Below are 15,854 nucleotides of genomic sequence, written 5' to 3'. Positions count from 1 at the left end.
TGAATGATGTAAGGGAGGAGGGAGTGAACTCCGATATTTCTGCTTGCACAGACACCATAGACACACACGCAGCTGCAGCTGTGACAGGAGGGGAGGGGGTCAGAGACAGGTGTGACAATGCCTCTACAAGTAACCAGCCTGTGAGCTGGGATCTGTTGCCCTCTGCAGGGATAAGCAGAGAGCAGGGTGCTGCAGGGGGAGGACCAGTGTGTGGGGTGGGGGCTACCACAGCAAATGTGGGGTCCCCAGAGATTTCACACCGGGGTTCTGTTGCTGCAGGAGGGGAACAGGCAGGTGAGATTGGGGCCGGTCCAGGAGCGGAAGTGCTCCCAGGTAAGATCTCGGTGCATGGTTCCCCCACAACCGGGGTGTCAGGAAGCCAGGTAGGTCTGCCTGAACCGGCGACTTGGTCAGGAACGGAGGAGGAGCAGGCACGACCCACGGTCGCAGCGGCTGTGGCCGCTGTCACCCGCAGTGGGAGTGCTGGAAGCCAAGGGGCCTCCCGGAGGTCCGATAGCTCTTCCCCTTCTGACCAAGTGGCAGCCGAGTCAGGTGGAGGCCAGGACACAGGTCCCGGGGTACTGACCGAAGATGTGACAGTCTCGTCGATTCTGGCCACATCTGGTCAGGGGTTTCAGGCAGCGTTAGAAGCTGACGACAGCCTGAAAGCTCTAAAGGAGCAGGCGGCACAGCCTCCCTCGGACTCGGACCCGGAGCGAGTGGTCTGGGACCAAGGACGGCTGTACCGGGCCACGGTCCAGCAGGGTTCACCGGAGGCGTGGCCCAGGGACCGACAGTTGGTGGTACCCTATCCGTTCCGGACGGAGTTGTTGCGGATCGCACATGAGATTCCGATGGCCGGACACCTAGGGATCGCTAAGACCAAGGCCAGGTTAAACCAGCATTTCTACTGGCCAAAAATGGGGGCCGATGTGGCTGCCTACTGCCGTTCGTGTGAAACCTGTCAGAGAGTGGGGAAGGCGGGGCCACGCCCCAAAGCCCCACTGGTATCTCTGCCAATCATCGATGAGCCTTTCAGGAGGGTGGCTGTGGATCTGGTCGGCCCGCTGGCCATCCCCAGCAGCTCCGGGAAACGCTTCATACTGACGGTAGTGGACTATGCCACCCGGTACCCAGAAGCAGTGGCCTTGTCGTCCATTCGGGCTGACAAGGTGGCCACCGCATTGCTGGAGATTTCCTCCCGAGTGGGTTTTCCCCAGGAAATGCTCACCGACCGGGGGACCCAATTCATGTCCCAGCTGATGGAGACCCTCTGTAAGCAAGTCCAGGTGCGACATCTGGTGGCCAGCCCGTACCATCCACAGACTAATGGCCTGTGCGAGCGGTTCAATGGCACCTTAAAGCAGATGCTTAAGATGTTGGTCGACTCCCATGGGCGTGACTGGGAGCGGTATCTCCCACACCTGTTATTTGCTTACCGGGAGGTTCCACAGGCCTCAACCGGATTCTCACCGTTTGAGCTCCTGTACGGGCGACGTGTGCGGGGCCCCCTGGCTCTGGTGAAAGAGGCTTGGGAAGGGGATTTGGCCACCCCTGGAGTGTCGGTTATCGAGTATGTCATGCGCTTCCGGGACAAAATGCAGGCCTTGACGCAACTGGTACACGACAATATGGCTCAAGCCCAGGCCGATCAGAAGCGTTGGTACGACCAGAACGCTTGTGAGAGGACCTACCAAGTGGGTCAAGAGGTGTGGGTACTGGTCCCCGTACCACAGGACAAGCTTCAGGCAGCCTGGGAAGGCCCATACCTCGTGTACCAGCAGCTCAACCCTGTGACGTACCTGGTCACCCTGGACCCTGCCCGTGGAAGGCGGAAGCCCTTCCATGTGAACATGATGAAGGCACATCATGAGCGGGAGGCATGTGCGCTCCCCGTGTGCAACCTGCCCGAGGAGGGAGAAGCGGAAACCCTCTTGGATATGCTAGCCCAGGTTAGGGCAGGCGGATCCCTTGAGGATGTGGAGGTTGGCCACCAGCTCTTGGAGGACCAACGGTCCCAGCTGTGGGCCACCCTACACCCCTTCCGGGGGTTGTTTACCAACCAGCCCGGAAGGACTGACTTGGCTGTCCATCACGTGGACACTGGGGATCATCCCCCGATCCGGCGTTCAGCATATCGGGTCTCCCTGGAAGTGCAGCAACACATGCGCCAGGAGATTGACGAGATGCTGAAGCTGGGGGTGATCCAGGCATCCAACAGCGCTTGGGCCTCGCCTGTAGTCCTCGTCCCTAAGAAGGACCGAACCACTCGGTTCTGCGTGGACTACAGGGGGCTCAATGCTGTCACGGTCGCCGATGCGTACCCAATGCCACGCATCGATGACCTGCTCGATCAGTTGGCCGGGGCTCAGTACCTGACCATCATGGATCTGAGCCGGGGATATTGGCAGATCCCCCTGACTCCCAAGGCCAGGGAACGCTCTGCCTTTATTACCCCATTTGGACTGTACGAGTCCACGGTGATGCCATTCGGGATGAGGAATGCCCCTGCCACTTTCCAGCGGATGGTCAACACCCTGCTCAAGGGACTTGAAGGGTACGCGGCCGCGTACCTGGATGACATTGCCGTCTTCAGTCCCACCTGGGAGGACCACCTAGAGCATCTAGCACAGGTGCTCAGGCGGATCCACCGGGCAGGTTTGACCATCAAGCCGGGAAAGTGTCAGCTGGCCATGAGCGAGGTCCAGTACCTCGGTCACCGGGTAGGTGGGGGAACGCTGAAGCCCGAGCCTGAGAAAGTGGAGGCCATCGCATCCTGGCCCACCCCCAGGACCAAGAAGCAGGTGATGTCCTTCTTGGGGACCGCTGGGTACTATAGGAGGTTTGTTCCATGCTATAGTAGCCTGGCAAAGCCCTTGACGGACCTCACCAAGAAGAAGCTGCCCTCTGCAGTCGATTGGACAGTGGACTGCGAGACAGCCTTCCGGGCCCTAAAGGACGCCCTGTCCAGCCCGCCCGTGCTACAGGCAGCCGACTTCACGCGGCCGTTTGTAGTACAGACCGACGCCAGTGACTTCGGCCTCGGTGCGGTGCTCAGCCAGGTGGACTCTGCGAGCCAAGAGCACCCAGTCTTGTACCTGAGCAGGAAGCTGTTACCAAGGGAAGTTGCCTATTCCACGATGGAGAAGGAGTGCCTGGCCATAGTGTGGGCCCTGCAGCGTCTGCAACCCTATCTATACGGGCGCCACTTCATCGTGGAGACGGACCACAATCCCCTCAGCTGGTTGCACACCGTCTCTGGGACGAATGGGCGATTGTTGCGATGGAGCCTTGCGCTCCAGCACTACGACTTCACCATTCGCCACAAAAGGGGCCGTGACCACGGTAACGCAGACGGGCTGTCCCGACAAGGAGAGGTCGCGGACGGGCGCACGGGGGAACACCGGAGTGTGCTGCCCCCTAGCGCCCTCAAAAGGGGGGAGGTGTGAGGTAAATCCGGAGATATGACGATAAATCATGACATTCAAGTCATGTCAGGAAGCCCTCTCCTGGTGTCACCCCCCCTTTCCTTCACACAACTGGTTTAGCAACAAATCCATGGCCATGTCCTGTGATATGGAAATTAGGTGGCTTAGGGACAATGGACACAGGATGACTCCCTGCCGTCACCCTGTAGTGGGGGCTGCTAGCTAGTTAGCAAGGCTATGGAAATAGCCAGACAGAACGACTCCAGTAAAAAATGGTTCATATCTCGCAAGCCATATTTCCGATAAATATGGCAACCATAAAAATGGTGTCTCCGCATGTGGACGATGCCGGCACCCCCTTTTTATGGGAACAGGACATTGGGAAATGCCCCAGGCGTGATATCAGCCAATGGGGAACTGGCAGACAGGTCATGAGTCCCCTCGTTCTGTAGCTAAATTCATAACTGTCACAATGAGAGCATTGGCGTCCGCCTACGACGCTCCCAGGCAAAGTTATGGCCAAAATCCCCTTTGCTGGATAATTCTGATCCATGCAGGGGGAGTGGCAGTGCTTCCCTGTGAGGTCACTAAGGTAGGAGGGGACCTGGATCTGCCCAGGTTGATAACCCTACTTCGGCCATTTTCCAGCGTTCTTCTGCTCGGGGGCCTGGTTGGGACAGACCTGTGAGAGAGTTCCTGGAAACCTGGTCTACAGCGCCCCCCTGTGGCCAGACGCACAAGGTAACTGATTGAATTGCATACCTGTTGTAAACCATGCTTTATCTGTAACTGTACTCTGACATATGTATATTCTGTAGATTCCCTATTGTATATATTGTAGTTCTAGTGTGCTTTAGGCTGATTAAATTATATAATTAATCTTGGGCTGCTCTGTTATCTCGATCTTGAATCCCACGTCTGTGTGTTCGGCTAATAGTTACCGTAAATCGGTTGGTGGCAGCGAGTTGTGCCAAGGATTATTGTGGGGAGGCCAGTGAGATTCGGGAAGATATTATATATTCCGCCCGCGGAGGTCGGGGGAATATATACCTTACTCTCACCGGGGACCCTTCAATAATCGGCATAAGTAGTATAGCGGCCTCCTTGCTTATTGTCGGGCAATTCCATAATTGGCCTGACTATAAGAGGGGCGCTAGAGAGCGCGTCACGTGCTCTGTCTGTCGGTCGGGAGGTATAAAGTAGGGGTGACCCCCACTTGTTACCCCCCGATTGTGACGTACTGGTAGCCAGCGCGGGGGATTTTTGAGTGACCCCCCGGTGGTTTGTGACAACTAGTCTCTCACACTGCTCGGGGGGGTGGTGAGGGGGGGGGGGGGGGTTGGCCCACTCTTCTTCCAGTCTCTTCCACATGACATCACTAGTCTCTCACACTGCTCTGGGGGGATTTTGGCCCACTCTTCTTCCAGTCTCTTCCACATGACATCACTAGTCTCTCACACTGCTCTGGGGGATTTTGGCCCACTCTTCTTCCAGTCTCTTCCACAGGACATCACTAGTCTCTCACACTGGTCTGGGGGGATTTTGGTCCACTCCTCTTCCAGTCTCTTCCACAGGACATCACTAGTCTCTCACACTGCTCTGGGGGGATTTTGGTCCACTCTTCTTCCAGTCTCTTCCACAGTTCTTTGACTGTTGTGAGTTTCTTGGCCATAACTTTGTCACCAGGGATTTTCCAGAGGTTTTCTATTGGGTTTAGATCAGGGCTCTGGGCTGTGGCCATTTCATTGTTTCCAGGAGCTGCTTTCCTTGTTTTGCTGTGTGACAGGGGGCATTGCCCTTCATGAAAATTGCTGCTGATTGAGTGATGGACACAAGTAAGGAGCCATGTGTTATGGAGAAGGTTCTGATCCACACTTCTATCACTCTGCCATGTAGGTGTATGAGATGTCCAACTCCTGCTGCAGAAAACATCCCCCAAACCATGACCCTTCCTCTACCGCCTTTCACTGACTTCTTAACACACTTTGGGTTCAGTCTTTCCCTAGTTTGTCGGTGAACATAACATTCCCCATCAGACCCAAATAAATTAAACTTGCCTTTATCAGTAAAATGAGATGTGGCCACGTCTCCTCTGTCCACACAACATGCTCCTCACCAAAGGGGAGTCTAGCCTTGTGAATATTTCTGCTATTGAGAGGTTTGGTCACTGCAGATTGGGCTTTCAGTCTAAATGCTCTTACATTTCGTGACCCTGTACTGCAAGACATATCCTTACCCTGTTCAGTGTTGAACTGGCGAGCAATTCCAGCTGCAATGTGGAAACGATACACATGGAAATTCTCCAAATAATCCTGTCCTTTCTTGTATTTGTCTTTCGTGGGCGACTTGAAAGAGTTTGTGATTTTGTAAACATGAAATATACTCGAAATCACAGACTTGGAGAGACCATCTTCTCCAGCTGTGGCTAATGGGGTCACCCCTTTGGCCTTCATTTGGACAGCCTGCTGCCGGAGGATTTCAGTCACTTTGGAACGGCAAAGCCAGTGCAAAGTGGAAAGTTAGGCGCCAGTTACAGGGTTTGTCAGATAATTAAGGAACTTAGCACCAGGTGCAGATTAACACCAATAACTTGCAGGGATCTGAAAATGTTCTCTAATTGTGATCCGTGTTCTCTTACATTTATCTCATTTGCATTTTTATTATTTGCTTTCCAATAAATTGAATTTATGAAATAAGCGGAAAATTCTGAGATTTCCTCATGTTAGGATATAATCACATAGGACGACACAAGGACTGAAACATTTATGAAATTGTGTGTTCTCTAATTCTGATCTCCAGTGTACATACAATGGCGGGATACACAATCATATGATATGTCCCCTCCGGGCCACACTCCAGACGACAGACTCCGCTCTGCTACATCTGTATCACTGTACCTGTCTTATGTCACATGAACTCGTCACAGATTTGTCCTGTCTTTAGAAGGTCGCTGTTCCTTTAGTTTTTTTTCTCCTCTTCTTCCGTGAGACATTTTTGTGCCCAGAGTCTCCTTGATGCCATTTTTAGGTATAGAGGGCATTTTGATTGATTTTATTTTTTTTGCTTTTTAGGAGAGTTGAACCTACGATTGCTGGTCCCATAAATGGCGACACCCCAGTATTACTATATACAGCGTATACCCCGATGTCCTCCGCAGGTCACGCCACACACAAGGCCCCAGCGTCGACACCCCAGTATTACTATATACAGCGTATACTCCGATGTCCTCCGCAGGTCACGCCACACACAAGGCCCCAGCGTCGACACCCCAGTATTACTATATACAGCGTATACCCCGATGTCCTCCGCAGGTCACGCCACATATGGGGCCCCAGCGTTGACACACCGGTATATCCACTGACGCGAAGGGGTTAAACTACAAAGCCTTCAGAGCTCGGCGGGACGTCCGGATAATACGCAGATGCAGGAAATTATTGGCGCCATTTATTGTTCCTTTTCTATTTATTTCGGAAGAGAAAAAATAAAATAAACAAATCCGCTCCCGCGTTCAGCAGAGTCCGTATTGTTCTCAGCGCACAGCGTACAAAAAAAAAGGCATCGATCTGTGGAGACGCATTGTGTCAGGACAATGAGGACTGAGAACACGAGGACTGAGCCGCAACGCCGGCCGACAACCCGAGAACGCACCGCAGGAAGGTCAAGTGATCAAATTGTTGTCAGGATTCCATAGGTGCAACACGTGCCAGACCGGAGGACGACTGGAGGAATGACACCTGCGCTACTGTGCCCTTACATGGGACTGCAGATGACATTAGTACATTATCTGTACTCCAAGAGATATCACTGTGTTATCTGTGGTGTTACATAGGACTGCAGGTGACATCTACTACATTATCTGTACTCAGAGCGAGATCACTGTGTTATCCGTGGTGTTACATGGGACTGCAGGTGACCTCTACTACATTATCTGTGCTCAGATATCACTGTGTTATCTGTGGTGTTACATAGGACTGCAGGTGACATTTACTACATTATCTGTACTCAGAGAGATATCACTGTGATATCTGTGGTGTTACATAGGACTGCAGGTGACATCTACTACATTATCTGTACTCAGAGATATCACTGTGTTATCTGTGGTGTTACATAGGACTACAGGTGACATTTACTACATTATCTGTACTCAGAGAGATATCACTGTGATATCTGTGGTGTTACATAGGACTGCAGGTGACATCTACTACATTATCTGTGCTCAGATATCACTGTGTTATCTGTGGTGTTACATAGGACTGCAGGTGACATCTACTACATTATCTGTACTCAGAGCGATATCACTGTGTTATCTGTGGTGTTACATGGGACTGCAGGTGACCTCTACTACATTATCTGTACTCAGAGATATCACTGTGTTATCTGTGGTGTTACATAGGACTGCAGGTGACATTTACTACATTATCTGTACTCAGAGAGATATCACTGTGATATCTGTGGTGTTACATAGGACTGCAGGTGACATCTACTACCTTATCTGTACTCAGAGATATCACTGTGTTATCTGTGGTGTTACATAGGACTGCAGGTGTCATCTACTACATTATCTGTACTCAGAGATATCACTGTGTTATCTGTGGTGTTACATAGGACTGCAGGTGACATCTACTACATTATCTGGGCCATATCTGTGAGGTTGGAGGAGGGCTGATATGGGGATGTGTCACATTATGTAATGATGGCTTTGTACCTTGTCACCAGGAACCATGCCAGCTCCTGGCAGTCCGGCGATGCCCGCATGTAGGTCTTGATGTGGGGCATGGCTCTGCTGCGGCCGGACGTTTCTGCTTTCCATTTGCTGTAATAAAATTGAATACGGTCAATGGGAGAATTCAGTATTAAGCAGAACATCAGTGACTGCTTTATGCTTTCAGGAAGAGTTTTCAACAGATTCCTTATCATTAGAGCCAGGATTACAAGGACTGATAACACCTCTATTTAAAGCTGATAACACAGGATGCACCATTCACAATAGGCGATGTCACAGCTCACCTCCTCTCCTTCCTTCACAATGACCTTTGCACATGCTCACTAGACGCTTCCCTAGTAATGATATGGCCTAAGTCTGTTCATGGAGGCTAATGTGCATGTGAATTTTCAGAAGCAACAAAAGTTACTGAAAGCCCCAGTGGTCGGAGTGAAAACAGCAACAGCTCTGAGGTTCTGTCAGCAAGAAATTAGACCCCTAAATAAAGGCGCGAGCGTGAAGCCCCTTCTGATCCTTGTTGCATTCATATATTTCTATTAGAATTTCCTTGGGGCAATTTTGAGAAATCAATTTCTGAGGTTTTGTTCTGGAGAGTATCCGGGCAGGCTCTGCTGTCGTCTGCTGCTCTTTGATTGACAGGTGGCTCTTCCCTCAGTGACCCGTCTCCCCGGGGGGCGCAGTCCTCGCCCGGGTTCACATCCTCAGCCGGCACAATGAGCTCCTGACAGTATTGTGAGAGCAATGTACGGACTCCTGCGGCGTCACCAGCGCAGGGGCTGGAACTTCGGAGGACACAAACCTGGGCGAGGACTGCAGCGGGGAGGAGGGTCACTGAGGGAATAGCTACCTGTCAATCAACACCCGGCAGCAGAGTACAGCAGAGCCGGCGAGTGAAGCGCTCACCACGATCTACCCGAGAAGGGAACTTCAAGGGTTATCAGCAATTCCTCAAACAAAATTTACGAAACCCTTTTTTTTTTTCCTTTTTGGGGATCACATCACATTTGAAGTAACATTGAGGACCCTGTGTGACAGAAAAAAGAGAATTTTGTTACTTACCGTAAATTCTTTTTCTTATAGTTCCGACATGGGAGACCCAGACCATGGGTGTATAGCTTCTGCCTCCGGAGGACACACAAAGTACTACACTAAAAAGTGTAGCTCCTCCCTCCTAGCATATACACCCCCTGGATGACCAAATCTAGCCAGTTTAGTGCAAAAGCTGAAGGAGGACAGCCACCCACAAGTAGAGATAGAGCAAAACCCGTAACAACTGGAACCTCTGACTACAACAACAGCCGGTGAAAACACACGGAACAAGAAACTGCCAACAGGCAACAGGGAGGGTGCTGGGTCTCCCATGTCGGAACTATAAGAAAAAGAATTTACGGTAAATGAAGGGAATTTTGTTACTTACCGTAAATTCCTTTTCTTCTAGCTCTTATTGGGAGACCCAGACGATTGGGTGTATAGCACTGCCTCCGGAGGCCACACAAAGCAATTACACTAAAAAGTGTAAGGCCCCTCCCCTTCTGGCTATACACCCCCAGTGGGATCACTGGCTCACCAGTTTTAGTGCAAAAGCAAGAAGGAGGAAAGCCAATAACTGGTTTAAACAAATTCACTCCGAGTAACATCGGAGAACTGAAAACCGTTCAACATGAACAACATGTGTACCCGCAAACAAACCAAAAATCCCGAAGGACAACAGGGCGGGTGCTGGGTCTCCCAATAAGAGCTAGAAGAAAAGGAATTTACGGTAAGTAACAAAATTCCCTTCTTCTTCGGCGCTCTATTGGGAGACCCAGACGATTGGGACGTCCAAAAGCTGTCCCAGGGTGGGTAAAGAAATACCTCATGTTAGAGCTGCAAGACAGCCCTCCCCTACGGGGAGGCAACTGCCGCCTGCAGGACTCTTCTACCTAGGCTGGCGTCCGCCGAAGCATAGGTATGCACCTGATAATGTTTGGTGAAAGTGTGCAGACTCGACCAGGTAGCTGCCTGGCACACCTGTTGAGCCGTAGCCTGGTGTCGTAATGCCCAGGACGCACCCACGGCTCTGGTAGAATGGGCCTTTAGCCCTGATGGAACCTGAAGCCCCGCAGAACGGTAGGCTTCAAGAATTGGTTCTTTGATCCATCGAGCCAGGGTGGCTTTAGAAGCCTGCGACCCCTTGCGCTTACCAGCGACAAGGACAAAGAGTGCATCCGAACGGCGCAGGGGCGCTGTGCGGGAAATGTAGATTCTGAGTGCTCTCACCAGATCTAACAAATGTAAATTCTTCTCATACCGATGAACTGCATGAGGACAAAACGAAGGCAAAAAGATATCCTGATTAAGATGAAAAGAGGATACCACCTTCGGGAGAAACTCCTGAATGGGGCGCAGCACTACCTTGTCCTGGTGGAAGACCAGGAAGGGAGCCTTGGAAGACAACGCTGCTAGCTCAGACACTCTCCGAAGAGATGTGATCGCTACCAGAAAAGCCACTTTCTGTGATAGTCTAGAAAGTGAAACCTCCTTCAGAGGCTCGAAGGGCGGCTTCTGGAGGGCAACTAGTACCCTGTTCAGATCCCATGGATCTAACGGCCGCTTGTACGGGGGAACTATATGGCAAACCCCCTGTAGGAACGTGCGCACCTTAGGAAGTCGTGCTAGACGCTTCTGAAAAAAGACGGATAGCGCCGAGACTTGCCCTTTAAGGGAGCCGAGCGACAAACCTTTTTCTAACCCAGATTGGAGGAAAGAAAGAAGGGTAGGTAATGCAAATGGCCAGGGAGACACTCTCTGAGCAGAGCACCAGGATAAGAATATCCTCCACGTTCTGTGGTAGATCTTAGCAGACGTGGGCTTCCTAGCCTGTCTCATGGTGGCAACGACCCCTTGGGATAAGCCTGAAGACGCTAGGATCCAGGACTCAATGGCCACGCAGTCAGGTTGAGGGCCGCAGAATTCCGATGGAAAAACGGCCCTTGGGACAGTAAGTCTGGTCGGTCTGGTAGTGCCCACGGTTGGCCGACCGTGAGATGCCACAGATCCGGATACCACGCCCTCCTCGGCCAGTCTGGAGCGACGAGTATGACGCGGCTGCATTCGGATCTGATCTTGCGTAGCACTCTGGGCAAGAGTGCCAGAGGTGGAAACACATAAGGGAGCCGGAACTGCGACCAATCTTGCACTAGGGCGTCTGCCGCCAGCGCTCTTTGATCGCGAGACCGTGCCATGAATGTTGGGACCTTGTTGTTGTGCCGGGACGCCATTAGATCGACGTCCGGCCTTCCCCATCGGCGACAGATTTCCTGAAACACGTCCGGGTGAAGGGACCATTCCCCTGCGTCCATGCCCTGGCGACTGAGGAAGTCTGCTTCCCAGTTTTCTACGCCGGGGATGTGAACTGCGGATATGGTGGAGGCCGTGGCTTCCACCCACATCATAATGCGCCGGACTTCCTGGAAGGCTTGCCGACTGCGAGTCCCTCCTTGGTGATTGATGTATGCCACCGCTGTGGAGTTGTCCGATTGAATTCGGATCTGCTTCCCTTCCAGCCACTGCTGGAAGGCTAGTAGGGCAAGAAACACTGCTCTGATTTCCAGAACATTGATCTGAAGGCTGGACTCCTGCTGAGTCCACGTACCCTGAGCCCTGTGGTGGAGAAACACTGCTCCCCACCCTGACAGACTCGCGTCTGTCGTGACCACCGCCCAGGACGGTGGTAGGAAGGATCTTCCCTGTGATAACGAGGTGGAAAGGAGCCACCACTGCAGAGAGTCCTTGGCCGTCTGGGAAAGGGAGACTTTCCTGTCCAGGGATGTCGACTTCCCGTCCCATTGGCGGAGAATGTCCCATTGAAGTGGACGCAGATGAAACTGCGCAAACGGAACCGTCTCTATTGCCGCCACCATCTTCCCGAGGAAGTGCATGAGGAGTCTTAAGGAGTGCGACTGACCTTGAAGGAGAGCCTGCACCCCAGTCTGTAGTGACCGCTGCTTGCTCAGCGGAAGCTTCACTATCGCTGAGAGAGTATGAAACTCCATGCCAAGATACGTTAGTGATTGGGTCGGTGACAGATTTGACTTTGGGAAGTTGATGATCCACCCGAACGCCTGGAGAGTCTCCAGTGCAAAATTCAGGCTGAGTTGGCATGCCTCCTGAGAGGGTGCCTTGACCAGTAGATCGTCCAAGTAAGGGATCACAGAGTGTCCGTGAGAGTGCAAGACTGCTACCACTGCTGCCATGATCTTGGTGAACACCCGGGGGGCTGTCGCCAGACCAAATGGCAGAGCCACGAACTGAAGATGTTCGTCTCCTATCACGAAGCGCAGAAAGCGTTGGTGCTCCGTAGCAATCGGCACGTGGAGATAAGCATCTTTGATGTCTATTGATGCTAGGAAATCTCCTTGGGACATTGAGGCAATGACTGAGCGGAGGGATTCCATCCGGAACCGCCTGGCGTTCACATGCTTGTTGAGCAGTTTTAGGTCCAGAACAGGACGGAAGGAGCCGTCCTTTTTTGGAACCACAAAGAGATTGGAGTAAAATCCTCGCCCCCGTTCCAGAGGGGGAACAGGGATCACGACTCCTTCTGCTCTTAGAGAGTCCACCGCCTGCAGCAGGGCATCTGCTCGGTTGGGGTGTGGGGAGGTTCTGAAGAACCGAAGTGGAGGCCGAGAACTGAACTCGATTCTGTACCCGCGAGACAAAATGTCTGTTACCCACCGGTCTTTGACCTGTGACAGCCAAATGTCGCAAAAGCGGGAGAGCCTGCCACCGACCGAGGATGCGGAGGGAGGAGGCCGAAAGTCATGAGGTAGCCGCCTTGGAAGCGGTTCCTCCATTTGCTTTCCTGGGGCGTGAGTGAGCCCGCCAGGAATCTGAGCTCCCTTGTCCTTTCTGAGTCCCTTTGGACGAGGAGAATTGGGGCTTGCCCGAGCCTCGAAAGGACCGAAACCTCGACTGCCACTTTTTCTGTTGAGGTTTACTTGCTCTGGGCTGTGGCAAGGAAGAGTCCTTACCCTTGGACTGTTTTATGATTTCAGCCAATGGCTCACCAAACAGTCTGTCCCTAGATAATGGCAAGCTGGTTAAGCATTTTTTGGAACCAGCATCTGCTTTCCAGTCCTTTAACCATAAGGCTCTGCGCAAAACCACAGAATTGGCGGCCGCCATAGAGGTACGGCTCGTAGATTCTAGGACAGCATTGATAGCATAGGTCGCAAACGCAGACATTTGCGAGGTTAGGGACGCCACCTGCGGCACTGCTGGATGCATGATAGCATCCACCTGTGCTAAACCAGCTGAAATAGCTTGTAGTGCCCACACGGCCGCGAATGCTGGAGCAAAGGACGCGCCGATAGCTTCATAGACAGATTTCAACCAAAGGTCCATCTGTCTGTCGTTGGCATCTTTAAGTGAAGCGCCATCCTCTACTGCGACTATGGATCTAGCCGCAAGCTTGGAAATTGGGGGATCCACCTTTGGGCACTGGGTCCAGCGTTTGGCCACTTCAGCGGGAAAAGGATAACGGGTATCCTTAGAACGCTTAGAGAAACGCTTGTCTGGATGAGCGTCGTGCTTCTGGATTGATTCTCTGAAGTCAGAGTGGTCCAAAAAGGCACTTAATTTACGCTTGGGATATAGGAAATGGAACTTCTCCTGCTGTGCAGCTGCCTCCTCTGCAGAAGGGGCTGGGGGAGAAATATCCAACAGCCTATTAATCGCCGATATAAGGTCATTAACCATGGCGTCACCATCAGGGGCATCCAGATTGAGAGGGGCCTCAGGATTAGAATCCTGATCACCGTCCTCAGTCTCATCACAGAGAGATTCTTCTCGCTGAGACCCTGAGCAGTGTGAGGACGTGGAGGGTCTTTCCCAGCGAGCTCGCTTAGGCTGCCTGGGACTGTCATCTGAGTCAGAGACGTCAGCTTGTGATGCTTGAGACCCCCTTGAAGTACGGACTAGTTCCAACTGAGGGGGACCAGAGAGCATAGCCACAGCAGTGTCCATGGTCTGAGGAACTGGCCTGGCCTGCAAGGTCTCCAGGATTTTTGTCATAGCCTCAGACATTTTATCAGCAAACACTGCAAAGTCTGTCCCCGTCACTGGGGCAGGGTTCACAGGCGTCTCTGCCTGGGCTACCACCACCATAGGCTCTGGCTGACGAAGTGCCACTGGGACTGAACATTGCATACAATGTGAGTCTTTGGAGCCTGCCGGTAGATCAGCCCCACATGCAGTACAAACAGTGTACACAGCCCGTGCCTTGGCAGCCTTGCGTTTTGCGGATGACATGTTGCTGCCTCCTCAGAGCAGTACAGGGTGTCCAGCCAAGAAGCGACCTTACAGTGCAACTATATATATATATATGGTACCAAGAAAAAAGTACACTAATATAACACTGAGGCACTAGTGGGGCCAGCACTACTGTGCTGCTTACCGCCCGCTTAGGAGCGGTGTGTGGTCGCCAGAAATCCCTCTAGTCTGGGTCTCCCAGAGCCTGCTGCCTCTCCCCAGCCAGATCGCATGTGTAATGGCTGCCGGCGTCCTTGTGGAGAGGGGGGGCGGGCCCTGGGCGTACACCGACGAAGAGCGGGAAGTCTGCTTCCCCTTGTGCCTAGTGAGAGGGCTGGAGCATGTAAATAAGGCTCCAGCCCTCGGCGCTGCCATTGAGCAGCGTCTCTCCCCTACCCTGATTGACAGGGTGGGGGCGGGAACGAAGCGGCGCTAGGCCGCAGAAGCCGGGGGCTAAAGTTAAAAGCGCCGCCGCCGTAAAAGCGCGGTCGGCGCAAAGCCCCCGGCGCACCACAAGTCGCAGCTGCGCCGCCGCTCCAGGAGCGGTCGGCGCAGTAGTTCCCAACACACAACGTCACTCAGCAAAGCTGCAGTGACCTAACCCCCAGCGTACAGCGCCACTGTCCCCGGCGCACTACAACGCTCAGCAAGCCCTGAGAGTGTCCGTGCCTGCCGGGGACACAGAGTACCTGAAAGTTGCAGGGCCTTGTCCCTGAACGGCACTCCCGCTCCCAATCCAGCAGGTTCTATGGGTCTGTGGATGGAGCCCGGCCCCAGGGCTTGGGGGCCGGCAAGATCCCACTTCCACAGAGCCCTCCAGGGGATGTGGAAGGAAAACAGCATGTGGGCTCCAGCCTCTGTACCAGCAATAGGTACCTCAACCTTACAAGCACCAACCGCGGGTGAGAAGGGAGCATGCTGGGGGCCCCATATGGGCCCTCTTTTCTTCCATCCGATAGAGCCAGCAGCTACTGCTGACTACAAACAGTGGAGCTATGCGTGGATGTCTGACCTCCTTCGCACAAAGCCGAAAACTGGTGAGCCAGTGATCCCACTGGGGGTGTATAGCCAGAAGGGGAGGGGCCTTACACTTTTTAGTGTAATTGCTTTGTGTGGCCTCCGGAGGCAGTGCTATACACCCAATCGTCTGGGTCTCCCAATAGAGCGCCGAAGAAAACAAAATTCTCTTTTTCTTCATCGTTCCTTTGGGAGACCCAGACCATGGGACGTCTCAAAGCAGTCCATGGGTGGGAATAAACAGAAAACTGAGAAGTAGGCAAAACCTAACTTCACAAGTGGGCGACAGCCGCCTGAAGGATGCGTCTGCCCAAGCTCGCATCTGCTGAAGCATGAGCATGCACTTGGTAGTGCTTCGAAAAGGTATGCAGACTGGACCAAGTGGCAGCCTGACA

At 52.8% G+C, this 15,854-nt stretch overlaps 1 protein-coding gene across 1 annotated transcript in view; it reads right to left on the bottom strand.

Moving 5' to 3' along the window:
* The window catches only part of TDP1 (tyrosyl-DNA phosphodiesterase 1), a 217,538-nt gene that overhangs the window by 32,344 nt on the left and 169,340 nt on the right, over nt 1–15,854 (bottom strand). Inside the window, exon 13 of the mRNA XM_075331142.1 lies at nt 8,134–8,241. Within this exon, the coding sequence (XP_075187257.1) occupies nt 8,134–8,241 (108 nt within the window). The remainder of the gene's footprint in view (nt 1–8,133; nt 8,242–15,854) is intronic.

Source organism: Anomaloglossus baeobatrachus, chromosome 12 (genome assembly GCF_048569485.1).
Source record: "Anomaloglossus baeobatrachus isolate aAnoBae1 chromosome 12, aAnoBae1.hap1, whole genome shotgun sequence".
In the NCBI taxonomy this organism is placed as follows: domain Eukaryota; kingdom Metazoa; phylum Chordata; class Amphibia; order Anura; family Aromobatidae; genus Anomaloglossus; species Anomaloglossus baeobatrachus.
This window is presented reverse-complemented; position numbering and strand designations above follow the sequence as displayed.